General features: G+C 36.5%; 1 protein-coding gene across 3 annotated transcripts in view; it reads right to left on the bottom strand.

Moving 5' to 3' along the window:
• SLC39A10 (solute carrier family 39 member 10) overlaps positions 1 to 14,136 on the bottom strand; it is a 130,092-nt gene that overhangs the window by 4,389 nt on the left and 111,567 nt on the right. For all 3 annotated transcript variants that reach the window (XM_076005767.1, XM_012776952.3, XM_012776951.3), the window contains one exon: positions 3,831 to 4,021. In XM_076005767.1, coding sequence (XP_075861882.1) covers positions 3,831 to 4,021 — 191 coding nt within the window. The remainder of the gene's footprint in view (positions 1 to 3,830; positions 4,022 to 14,136) is intronic.

Genomic DNA, 14,136 nt, shown 5'->3' with positions numbered 1-14,136 from the left:
CAAAACCCAAAATCTTATCCGGGCATGGTGGCATGCACCCATAGTCCCAGATACTTGAGAGGCCAAGACAGGAGGATTGCTTGAGCCCAGGAGTCTGAGGTTGCAGTGAGCTATGATGATGCTATTACACTCTAGCCCAGGTGACAAGAGTAAGACCCTGTTTTAAAATTAAAATTAAAAAAACCCATACAAAAATGCTTCTATACTGGTTGAAAACAGGATTGGCCAAAGTCTCCTAAACCAGATATTTCCACCTGTATATCCTAAAGGTAACTCAAAACTAAAACTTCTGGTACTACTGATAATCTTATTGAATGACTTTAAATCAATAAAAATCTTCCTCCCTATAGCCAAATTGGTCTTTGTAAAACAAAAATGTGATCAGGTCATTCTACTGCTTAACCCTTTTAATGGCTCCCAAAAGTTCACAAGATAAACTCTAAACTTTTCGTTATGACATGTTTGTTGTTTGACTATTATGATGTGGCCAATACCTACCTGATGACAATATGCACATAATTTTTAATCCATTATTTTTCTATTTAGCATTAGAAAATACATAATTTTGGTGTCACTAAAATCTTACAAAAATATATTGGGATAGTTTATTCCCTTTTTCTTGAACATTTAGACTGTTTCTAATATAATTGCTACTGCAAAGAACACATTAGTGAGGTTTTACTTTTGTTTGCTTGTTTTATCAGTAGTAGTCATTTTAGGTAATTTCCTCAGATTACAGTCCCAGGAGTTAGACTTACTGGTCAAAGAAATGATGCTCATAATCATTTGGCTTACTCTTACACCTTTTCCTGTTGTCTTTAATAACCTCCATTCTTTAAGACTCAGCTCAGATTTCCTATTACAGAAAAACTTCCCTAATGCTATGTCCCAATTTTTAAGCCAGCCCCTCTGGAGTTCCACATAGATCCATATATCATGTCTGCTCTAACATAACACATATCAAAATATTTCATTTAATGGCTACTCTTCTTCTTCATTAAACCATAAATCCTTATTGTAAAGACTCTTTTACATCTCTAGCTTCCAAGTATAAAAATTAGTTCATTCATTCTTCATTTGATACTGATTGTGAACTACATTTCCAGTAGTACATGAAATACGAAAAAAATGCCTGTCCTCCCATAGCTAACATCCTAGTGGGAAAGACAAAGAACTCAATAAGTAAGTATATGTTTGGTATATTACTTAATAGATTGAGATACAAGTACAAAGGAGAAAAAGGTAAGGTAGGGACAGAGGATGTGAAATGTTCGGGAGGAGGACTGAAATTTTAGATAGGATGCCTCATAAGAAGTGAAGGAGCCAGCTGTGAGAATGTCTGCAGGAAAAGCATTCCATCTGGAGTCGCCAAGAAGAGCTACAGCCCAAGGCAGACTGTGCCCCATGGGGGAGAGTGGGAGAAGACAGTAAGGTTAGGAAAATTAAGAGGAGAAGAGAGTGGAAATGCTCAGTGATAACCCCAAATCCTGCAAGTCAGAGTAAAAACATTAGAGCTTTTACTGTAAATGAGATGGAAAACCACTGACGGGTCTGAAGCATACAGATGGCATGATCTGGTCTATGACTTACCAGGCTCACTCTAGCTGAGGTGCGGATATAGAGCTGGAGGGTAGGGCAAGAGAAGACGCTGGGAGAGCAGTTAAAAAGAGAAAGAAGATGGTGGCTTAGGTGAGGGTGATGGAGGTAAAGGGGTTAAGAAATAGAGGCCTCAAGACTTTAGACAAGCCATATGTGGGGAGGGCAAAAAAAGTGGAGTCAAAGGATGACACCCAAGCTTTTTGTCTGAGCAACTAGAAGAATGGAGTTAACCATTTATGAGATGGAGAATTCTACAGGAAGTGCTGGTGCAAGAAGTAGGGTTGGAAAATATCAAGGGCTAAGTTCTGAACATGTTAAGTTTGCAATGCCTTTTAGACACTCAAGTAAAACTAGTTGGATTAGTCTGGAGTTAAAGGAAAGATCTAGGCTAAAGACATGTTTGGGAATCATTAGCCAATAAATATTTAAAACCATGAGACTAGATGAAATTATTTAGGTCTTTTGCTAACATTTAGAGGTAGGGGAGAAGAGAAGGATCCATTAAAGGGAATGAGAAAGAAAGGCCAGAAAGGTGGGGAAAAGGCCAGGAGATTGTGGTGTTACAGAAGTCTTCTGATAAAAAAGCATTTCAAAGAGGAGAGAATGATCAACTGTCAAATGCTGCTATTATGACAAGAAAAAGGGAAATACCAGTGGTCTTAGCAATGTCAGGATAAATTTGACAAAAGCAGTCCGCCAGAGCAGTCAGTGAGAAAACCTGATGAGGTTAGACTCAAAAAAGAGGAATATTAGCCGGGCGCGGTGGCTCACGCCTGTAATCCTAGCTCTCTGGGAGGCTGAGGCGGGTGGATTGCTCGAGGTCGGGAGTTCGAAACCAGCCTGAGCAAGAGCGAGACCCCGTCTCTACTATAAATAGAAAGAAACTAATTGGCCAACTAATATATATAAAAAAATTAGCCGGGCATGGTGGCTCATGCCTGTAGTCCCAGCTACTTGGGAGGCTGAGACAGAAGGATCGCTTGAGCCCAGGAGTTTGAGGTTGCTGTGAGCTAGGCTGACGCCATGGCACTCACTCTAGCCTAGGCAACAAAGCGAGACTCTGTCTCAAAAAAAAAAAAAAAAAAAAAAAAGAGGAATATTAAAAAATAAATGATGTGGGAGGATGAGCAGGAGGATCGCTTGAGACCAGGACTTCAACGTTGCAGTGAGCTATGATCGTGCCACTGCACTCCTGCCTGGGCTACAGACGGTGACCCTGTTGATCAAATCAGTCAATCAATCAATATGGTGATTTGCTGAAAGACAGTAGCAATAGGATGATAGCTGAAGGGGAAATTAGAGCATAAGAGAGACCTCTCTACCCCATTTTTTTAAGAAGCAAGAAATAATATTGGGTTTATATGTTGGTAGGAATGATCCAGCAGAGGGAAAAAATGATGTGAGAGAGAGGACAATTTAAGGGTGTTAAAGAGGGGATAAGTTCTAGTTACCAGTTTGAAGGAGACAGTCTTAGCTAGGAACATGGAAGCTTCTTCATAGTAATAGGAAAGATGGTAAATGGGCACAGATACAGCAAGGTATGCCGAAGTGGTGATGGGAAATTGTGGAAGGTGTCTTGATGGCTTCAGTGTTCTCCATGAAATAGGAAGCAAGGTTATCAGCTGAGGATAAGAATAGGAAATGAGGTTTTAGAGGTCTTGGTGGGAGTGCGGGGTGTGGTTATGGCTACTCCATAGGCAACAGAATATAAATACTTTTTACTTACATTTTCTTACCTTTCTATAATAAATAGGCATTAATTCTGTGATTAAAAATGTAGGCTTTGTAATTCTGAAATGAGACTATGTGATGATCTTAACAGGAAAAATAAATAACCTTATCTAACAAATGTAGCATTTCCTTCTTGTTTGCCATAAAGCTTAAAAAATTATTTTGTTAACAACAATAAAACACTTCCACTCCAATATTACAAAATCCTAAAAGCAGTATAATAATTCTGTAATTTATATCTTTAAATACTATTGATGATTATTCAAATAACAACATGATTTGGTCAGAAATGTTCAGCATCTTAACTAGTTCCCATAAAAGAAATCCTCCTACTTAAATGTCTTTTCCTAATAGATTATTTAGGATATCACATCTTTAAAATGAGTTATACTTTTTAAAAATAGTCAGCTTCAAACTACTTCCAAGGATTTCTTCTACTTTTGGAAGTTGTATTCTATTTGAAGGTTTAGTACAATAAAAAAAAATGTGCAAAATCTTACCATATCCACTAAGGCTACATAGAGGAACATGCCTGCAGTAATTGCAAAGATCCAAAGTGTGATGTTGTTGGCGTACTGACCCACAGCTGTGCCTATGAGCATGCCTATATAGGCCATCATGGCAGAGAGGAGGTTGTATACAATGGCTTGCTTTACAGTCATGCCTGCTTTAAGAAGAACTGCAAAATCACCTGCAATTAAGACACAATGGTAAAGTTTTAAAACCACAGGATTTTAAACACAAATGTGAAAGGAGAAAACCAATAAAAAACAAAATTAAAACTAGCATAAAAAGATATAACTTTAATAATGGATATTTTATTACATAAGATTTTTTTTTACTTATTAATTAAATCATAATGCATGCAAAAACAGATGAATCTCAAAGGCATGATACTGAAAGAAGACAGTCTGAAACTTCTAAATACATTCTCAGACTAGTGATGAAGAACAATCAGTGGTTGCCGGGGGACAGAGAAGGTGGAGAGGTGTGACTATAAAGGAGCAGCACGGGGCAGAGGCTGTTTGGGGTAAATGAACTTTGGTATCCTGAGGGTGGTGGTGGGGGATACACAATCTATATAAATGTTAAAATTCAAAGATTTACTATACATATAGTTAATTCAAAGAATTACTACAGTAAAATTGTAGTATATATAGTTAATTCTTTGAATTAACTATATATACTACAATTTTACTGTAGTATGTCAATTTTACTGTATAACTTTACTGTATAACAAAGTCCATTTTACTGTATAACTTAAAATGTAAATTTTTAAAAATCAAGAAAAAAACAGAAACAAAAGAAAAAGCACAGTCGCTATTCTTTTTGTAAATAACAATTAACAACCCTCTGTTCTCATTTCTACCCTTTCTTCAAAAGGAAATAGCCTAAGTAAGAACAGAGGTAACAGGTGCTTTCAGCATACCTTATTCTATGTTTACATTTTTTCCCCAGAAAAAAAAACAAAAACATAAATTCTGAAAATCCTAAAAACATGAGAATAAAGAGCGTTTCCCACCACATTTCCATGGCGCCATAATGGTGTACACAAACAGCCTAGATGATGCTCTCAAGGGCATTAACAATGCTGGCCGGGAGTGGTGGCTCATGCGTGTAATCCTAGCACTCTGGAAGGCAGAGGCGGGAGGATTGCTTGAGCTCAGGAGTTTAAGAGTAGCTTGATCAAGAGTGAGACACCCTTCTCTACAAAAAAGAAAGAAAAAGCCTGTAGTCCCAGCTACATGGGAGGCTGAGGCAGAGGATTGCTTAGAGCCCTGGAGTTGGAGATTACAGTGAGGTACAATGATGCTACTCCACTCTACTCAGGTCAGCAGAGTGAGTCTGTCTCAACAAAAACAAACAGGCAACTGAACACCCCTCCTCACAACCTCTGACCCCTTCCAAAAAACACCACACACACACACACACACACACACACACACACACACACACACACACACACACGACCATCACCAATACTGAAAACAGAGCGAACACCAGGTTCTTACTTACAATGCTGAAAAGAGAGCAATCATCAGGTCTGTGATCATGGAACACAGGTTCCATCCATGATCACAGACCTGACATACAGAAGGGCAAACATACAGGAGGGAAAATCTTGGCATTCTTTTTCTAGGGATGTAACATCCTAGGGAAGAAAGGGGAGAGTGGAGGAGGGGGAAGGGAAGGATCTCATTCATCTATCTAAAATTGGAACATTAGGGAAAAAAACAGTTATTGCTTAGAGGGATGTTAGTAGAAGGGCAAAATACTGGAAGAGATAATAGTCCAAAGGGTCAAAATAGCCTTACCTACTATAACTGTTTTAGTTACTAAATGTACAAGCATCCAATAAATTATTGAACTCTTAGTATATGCAAGGTGCTATTTAGAATACTGACTGGGCTTATTTCTTCTTTCCATTAAGAAAGGATTCTAACATCTGCATATTTAAAAATACATGATCTGTTCTTCTAGAACTGTCATGGTTACAAGGTCCTAGTCTATAACAGGGAAGTAAAAAAGTTTAACAACAAAGAAATTAGTGCAAGACATTATTTTTCCATATTCCAACAAATTGCTAAAAACTACATAATGCAACATTGTTTTGGAAAATTAAGATAATGCACCTAAGGAGACTATCTACCAATGGCTTCTAAATCGCCATTCTCTAGATTCTACCGAATACTATTCTCCTTACATCTTTTCCCCTCTGATCCTAAATACTGTAATTCTCCTGCTAAGACTTGGATTTAATATCACCTTTTATCTCTTCTCGCTCCTGGAGTTTTGTTTAATTTCCTCTGGTCTTTTCATCTCAGCTTTCTCTAAGGAGAGAGTTCCCTAACAAATTTCTCCTCATTTTCAATAATTCACCCACCAACGGTGCTAAAGGAGCACTTGCATTTAGCAAGACGTTAGGTAATACAAAATGAAACTACAGAAGTGTGTTTTAGTTTATAAAATACATTGCTTCCTTTTATAATTTCATTATAAAAAGTGGTTTAAAAAGGAGCATTATTTACTACTCAATGAACTACAGTGTCATAGGTACAAATTATATGAACTTCGTTGCCTTCTCTGGTATTTCTGGATAGCAAGATGATTTAGTTCATTTCTGAGTAACAACCAAACAGCATTAACTAATCAAGATTCAAGATTAATTACTTTTATTTATTTAATACTTTTAAGAACTAGAAAGTGCCTTTATTGTCTTGATGGGTCATAAAAAAAAAAAAGAATTGAGGTATAACTTGGTTTTTTTGGATGTAGAGTTCTATGAATTTCAATAAATACACATACCGTGTACCCATAAATTTTCTTAGGTCTCTCACCCCTAGGTAAACAATGACCTGCTTTCTGTCCCTACAGTCTTGTCTCTTCCAGAGTATCACATAAATGGAATTATACAATATGTAGTCTTTCTTTCAATTAGCATATAATGCATGTAAGATTCACCCATGTTATATGTATATTGGAAAATTATTTTATCACTCAGTTAATATTTCACAGATGAACCATAGTTTATCCATCATCAGCTAAGGAAATTTAGGTTGTTTCCAGTTTTTGGCAATTATGAAGAAAGCCACTATACACATTCATTTATAGGCTTTTGTGTCAACATAAGCTTTTGTTTCTCTTGGGCAGATACTTGTAAGTGGGACTGCTAGGTAATATAGTAAGTGTATTTCTAACTTTATAAGACATTGTATTCCCACCACCAATGTATGTGAATTCAACTGTTCCACATCCTTGCCAGCCCATGATCACAAATCCAGTATCCGAAATTCCATTTATTTATTTGCCATCTGTATACCTGTTTTGGTGAAATGTTTGTTCAAGTCTTTTGCCTACTTTTTTGTTGTTGTTCTTGGTTTATTTTCCTGTTATTGAATTAAGAGGTCTTTAAATATTCTGGTCTTAAAAGTCCTTTGCCAGGCCGGGCGCTGTGGCTCACGCCTGTAATCCTAGCTCTTGGGAGGCCGAGGCGGGCGGATTGCTCAAGGTCAGGAGTTCAAAACCAGCCTGAGCAAGAGCGAGACCCCGTCTCTACTATAAACAGAAAGAAATTAATTGGCCAACTGATATATATATATATATAAAAAATTAGCCGGGCATAGTGGCACATGCCTGTAGTCCCAGCTACTTGGGAGGCTGAGGCAGAAGGATCACTCGAGCCCAGGAGTTTGAGGTTGCTGTGAGCTAGGCTGACGCCACGGCACTCACTCTAGCCTGGACAACAAAGTGAGACTCTGTCTCAAAAAAAAAAAAAAAAAAGTCCTTTGCCAGATATGTATTTTCCAAATATTTTGCCCCAGTCTGTGGCTTGCCTTTTTATTCTCTTAACAGTGTCTTTTGTGAAGAGTTTTTAATTTGTATGAAGGCCATTTTATTATTTTTTTTTCCTTAATGAATCATGCTGTTAGTGCTGTATCTAATAGTTTGCCTACCCAAGGACACAAAGATACTTCCCTATGTTCTTTTTATAAAAGTTGTATACTTTAAATTCTCCATTTATATCAATGATCTATTATTTGAGGACTCTATGCTCTGTTTCAGTGATTTATGTGTCTGTTCTTTTACCAATACCAACTGTTTTGATTACTGTGGCTTTATACTTAGTCTTTTAGGGGAGGGTAAATTTCAATAGATTTAGGGGAACAAGTGGTTTTTGGTTACATGGATAAATTTGTATAGTGGCGATGCCTTGGCTTTTAGTGTACTTGTCACCCAAACAGTGTACACTGTACCCAATAGGTAATTTTCTGTCCCTCACCTCCCTCCCATCCACCCCACTTCCGGGTTCCAGTGTCCACTGTACTACTCTGTATGCCCCTGTGTATCTGGAGCGTAGCTCCCACTTGTAAATGAGAACATGCAGTATTTGGTTTTCCGTCCTTGAATTATACAGTAAGACTTGAAATAAACTTTGTTGCCCTTTTCCAAAATTCTTCTGGCTATTCAAGTTCCTTTCCATATACAATTTGTAGAAAGCTTGTTCATCTCTGTAAAAAACCCTACTGGATTTATGACTGAGAAAACACTGTATATACAGAATTAACATCTTACATTACTGAGTCTTCTGGTCCCTGAACTAGATATATCTCTTCATTTAAGTCTCCTCTAATTTCTTTTGTTGGTGATTTGTAGTTTTCAGCATACAGATTATATACATATTGTTAGATTTAAGCTAAGTATTTCATGTTTTTGGTGCTATTGTAAATAGAGTACCTTTTTAAAATTTTTTTTTCTTTTTTTTTCCTCCTTTTATTTCATCACATTATAGGGGTAAAAATACTGTTAGGGTTAATTGTATATTGCTAACATATAGGAGTACAAATGGTTTTTGTATAATAATATTTGTAACGAGTGAATTATTTCATTTAAAATTTATCTTTGTCCCAGTCTTATCATGGGTTATAAATGCTCAAAGGTATCCCCATATTTTCTCTTTTTCCTCATATCCCCTTTCTCGGTAAGAATCTGTGTCAACATTTTAAAAGTAAGTCAAAGGAATCTTCACAGCCAGGATTTACACTAACATACAAATCTATGCATCTTTTATAAATTAATATTCTTTCCTTACTATTGACAAAGGATATCATTAGTACAACAAATGAGGTGTGCCTGCCAAAGCTGTTAAATTAATGTGGTCCTATGCTGTAGTTATGTTAACATCTGGTAACTTGAACTCTTGAGATTTTTTAAAAAACAAGTATATATTTTAAGGTTCTTTATTCTTGTATTAAATAATGATTGTATACACATTAAAATTCTATATAAACCTATACAACGAATGTTCAATCTTCCTTGGACAATTTAGTGCCTTATAGAAATCTTATTCTGATTTCTATTTAATCTTTAATTCACTTGAAAAGAAAGGAAAAATGTACAACATTATAACCTCTCTGAGCTGAGTCTTAATAGTATGATTACACTTTATTTATCAAAATGTTGTATCTTTGAAGCTGAAACACATTACTCAACATCAAGAAGAGCTTTTGGGAAATAGCGGTAGACCAAGATGGCAGAATAGAAGAGAACCTGTTCGCATCCCCCAACGACAAGAATTCTGCAGCCATCCACAGTCAAAAGTCTCTCTGTGGGAACCTCAGATTGAAGTTTGTGGAGCCCAAGACCTCGGATGGATGTTATCAGAGAGCACACTGACACCCGAGTGGCTGATCTGCTCCCAGATTCATGCCCAGAGATGGCCCAGTCCTCATCCTGCCCTTCTGGATTACTTCAACCTTATTTCCTCCTTATATGTCCTTCTACAGGCTTTCTTATGAATTATTTTTCAAGTGCTTGTACAGTTCCTTATTGAAGGAAGGTAGAAGAAAGTGGAGAGAATACAACAAAGTAATATTGTAACTTACATTCAGCTACATAAGTTTGGCAAAAACAGAAAAGAGAGAGTAGTGACTTAATAATTCAGGAAATTTCACCCATTACCACACCTCACAGCAAACATGAAGGGAGAGATGTGGGTTTGCTATATCCTAGAATGGTTTCAATTTCTTCACACCTCTTGGGGAGAAACTCTCTGAGCTGTATATCATTCTAAGGTTCTAAGGATATGTTTTTTCACATTACATTCCTAAACTCCAACAAAAATGAACTGGTATACCACTGGAGAAACAGCAATCTGTTCAGAACTTGGAATTACTGACCAACTGAAGGCTGGTCTCCAATGTACTGCATATAATGGAAATCTTGGAAGAGTTTTAAGAATACATAATTTAAAAATGTAATCAGGGCAAAAAAGGTTTTTAGAACAAATAAGTTATCCTTAAATGTGATGTACTATGCTGCTTTATCAACATATTAACTTATTAAGTGGGGAGAGGACTTTTCCCATATCTACACGCTTCTTTCTATCTCAGCCTATAGAGAAAACGATTTTCCCTGTGCTTGGGAGTTCTATGGAAGAAGCTTGTACACCTCTCTCCACATCCTGTTCCTCTCCAAGTTGAGTAGCAAAGTACGGATATTCGCCTGACCCTATTTTACCAAAGTGCCCATTACTGTGTGACTTAAGGCAAAATCAGAATATCTTTACTTCATTTCTACTACCAAAGTCAGTAGACCACCACTTCCAATCTAGCTGACAGACACGAAGGCGAGAGCCTTTTCTGTCACCTCTAGGAAAGGAAGCTAAATCTTTTCTTTATACTCTTCCTTTCCTAGTATCTTATCCAGCTGGAGTATGGGGCAGTTTATGCTGATTTAGCACCAGGCATTAGGGGAAAATGGACATTTCCATGAAGTCACATTCCTTTCACTCTGGCAAAGTTTAGTATACTTTCAATGAATGTTTCCTCTCACAGCAATAGCAACATCTCAACCTTTTATTTGGGGGATAAATCAGGTAGATATTTGAGGTCTGAATGACTCATTGAGGGGTCCTGACCCAAACAGAATTCTTCAATCCAGGTTTTTACCAGAGCTCTGAATTGGGTATCAAAGGCTTACCCAGTCATTAATATATGTAATGCATTTGTTCTACATGTGGTTATCATTCCTTGTGTGTCACTCCTTCAATGAGAAACTGCAGAGAGAAAAAGGAGTAAATGGTAAAAAGGCAACAACCATCCTTAACCTCCAAAACTCCTTGTTTTCAATTGTCCCTAATACTCCAAGGTTAGGGCAATTCAATAAAATTACACATGAGGTGGCCTGACATACTACATTTAGGGAGTAGTGGGTGGATGAGAAGAAGGGAAATTGGAGATTTTTCTAGTATATTGGGAGGGGGGTGATTATCCAACTCTATTACTAAGTCTTTTTTTTTTAAGTGAAAGATAAAAATATGAGGCAATATGTTACTCATATACAGAAAACAATAGAAAGCTTTGATTTGTATTGCTATGGAATTGGGCTAAAGGTAGTATCTGCTAGTTAGAAAAGAATATAAGTATATGGTATCTGCATATAATAAACTACAGTCTAAGAAATAAGACATCTGAAAAGAAAATGTACTAAGTACCAAAAGAAGGACCGAGAGAAAATAAGTGATAAAGTTTAGAGAAAAGAGTAAGCCAAGCAAGGCATGAGGTAGTGGAGGACAGTAACAAAGTTGTAGAAAGATTCTTAACATCATAAAGTAGGGATAGAGGTATTCAGACAAGCTAAAAAGGAGAATGGTATAAGCAAAGAAACAAGTTTAGGCACCCATACTGCATGTTTTGTGAACTGTATTTAGGTAAAGTGGAAAACATGCAACAGGATGTACTGCAGGTAAGACTGAATTGGTAGGTAGAGGGAAAAAGTAAGGTCATTGAAAGTAGGACTAATCAATTTAACTTTATATGTAAGGAAACCTATTGGAAGATTTTGATTATATAAGCACATCACAGATTTAAGAAGTCTTCAAGGCAGTGAAGATTTGGTCTGGGTAAAGAATTATGGGGCACTGACAGGCAAGGTGGCTAACGCCTGTAATCTGGGAGACTGAGACGGGAGGATTGCTTGAGCTCAGGAGTTCGAGGCCAGCCTGAGCAAGAGTGAGACCCCGTCTCTACTATAAATAGAAAGAAATTAGCCAGACAACTAAAAAAAAAAAAAAAGAAAAAAATTAGCTGGGCACAGTGGTGTGTGCCTGTAGTCCCAGCTACCTATGAGGCTGAGGCAGGAGGATTGCTTGAGCCCAGGAGTTTGAGGTTGCTGTGAGCTAGGCTGATGCCATGGCACTCTAGCCCAGGCAACAGAGTGAGACTCTGTCTTAAAAAAAAAAAAAAAAGAATTATGGGGCATGAACAAGATATAAGGTTAGATTTTCAAAGTTCGCAAGGTAAACAAAATTGTAAAGAATCAAGCCCTCGGGAATCAGCACCAAGTATGCACCAGTATATTTTTCTGCTTTATGTAAGAAGTTATTAATTTTTATAGGAAATTACATGAATAAATTCTATTCAAAATGAGCAAATAATGTTACTACAAATAAAGATAATTAAACATACTCAAATGACAGGTGTTTCATAGCCAGATGAGTTTTTAGAAAGAAATTAAATTAGAAAGCACATGAAGAAATTCCTTGGATACTCAAAAGGTGATGTTAGTTTTTTTCTTTCAAATTAATGCCATCTCCATTTCCCTCAGTTATTTTCTGTGTAAATGCATGCTTACATCTTAAGCTACTGTTTTTCAATTTATGGAAAAGGAAAACCAAAGTACTCCTGCACATTAAGACAAACTAAATAATTAGTTAAACCAATAAATACCAACTGAAACAACAAAGAAATATCATGTCACACCTATTAAATTGGCAAAAATGGGAAAGTTAATGCCAAGTGTTGGCAGAGATGTGGCAATAGGAACCCTCAAGTATTGCCACATGGAAATTACACTAGTTTAGCCATTTTGGATAATGATATGATACTTCTTAGGCATGCATATTCTATGACCTGCTAATTCTGTTCCTGGGCATATACCTAAAAGATGTTCTTACAGGGGTTGATAACTACTAAGTCTATAGACATTGAAGGTACCATTATCGGTGGTGGCAGAAAATTAAAGGCCATATGGTGTGGCCAATACTAGCTGCTAAATATGTAAAATGTGGTAAATGGATACCTCTGAGTACTGGGCAGAAGCAACAAATAATAAATCATGGTAACCTGGATAGATTTTAAAATATAATGGCTAGTAACATTAAGGTAAGAAAAAAAAAATGGGATGTCACGTAATATAGTTTATATAAATTACAAACATGTATGCATAAAGTAATATACAATTTTAAGGAACATGTAACAACTATATATTAAATATGAGAACTATTATCTGTATCAAGGGAGGGAAATGGATGTAAGTAGGAAATTATAAAAAAAGAAGAAAGTCCAAATGTTTTACATGTTATTATTATAGTGGAAAGTATATCAATAAGCAAGAAAACCAAAAACAAAAAAAAATAGGTTTTTAAAATTATTTTTTGAGCACTTAGCTCCACTCTATTAAAATCACATAAGAAACTAACACAAGATCTTTGGATGTTAAGATTATAAAACATTAAAATATATGTATAATGAAACAAAGAAATCATCTAAGCCTTTTACTCTATAGATGAAATAATAGCTTTTAGAAATGAATGTTCCAAAACCTCAGTGCTGATTAGTGACGGAATCAAGAATGAAGTGCAATTTCTTTAATAACTACCCGGTTCACTTTTTTGAACATCCATATTATCTTTCCATTATTTACAAAGAAAAAACTGCCTTAAGTACATCTAAGACAACTTTCAATTATGTAATTGCAAGGTTTACCCTGATTCTTTAAAAAATTATATAGTTTACATGCTATATGAAATAAAATTAAAGTAGGTTAACACTGTGGGCCCCACTCCCTGGTCCTTGGCCTGTCAGGGACCTAGCCACAGAGCTCTGCCGCAATTCCACCTCAACCCCCCATCGTGGAAAAATTGTCTTCCATGAAACTTAGGAGGCGGGGGAGCCCGCAGCAGAGGGTGAAGGGTGAGGGAAGCTTCATGGCTTTATCTGTATTTACAGCCACTCCCCATTGCTCACAGCACCACCTGAGTTCCACCTCCTCCAACCCCACCTCTGTGGGTGGAAAAATTGTCTTCCATGAAACTAGTCCCTGGTGCCAAAATGTTTGGGGACTACTGGTTTAACAGAAAAATATGGCATTTAAATTAAGAAATAATATGTCTTTTTAAAAGTTATACTCAATGAATTAGTAATAATCTATAATGCTTCATCATGACAGCAAAATTATGTTAATGAATGCAAAGAAAAGCATATAGAAATTAACCTTTCATCAATCTTAAGCAAATGTTTTCTTCAT

The sequence above is a fragment of the Microcebus murinus genome, chromosome 8 (genome assembly GCF_040939455.1).
Source record: "Microcebus murinus isolate Inina chromosome 8, M.murinus_Inina_mat1.0, whole genome shotgun sequence".
Lineage (NCBI taxonomy): Eukaryota > Metazoa > Chordata > Mammalia > Primates > Cheirogaleidae > Microcebus > Microcebus murinus.
The sequence above is the reverse complement of the archived record's forward strand: the minus strand, read 5'-3'. Positions and strand labels throughout refer to the sequence as shown.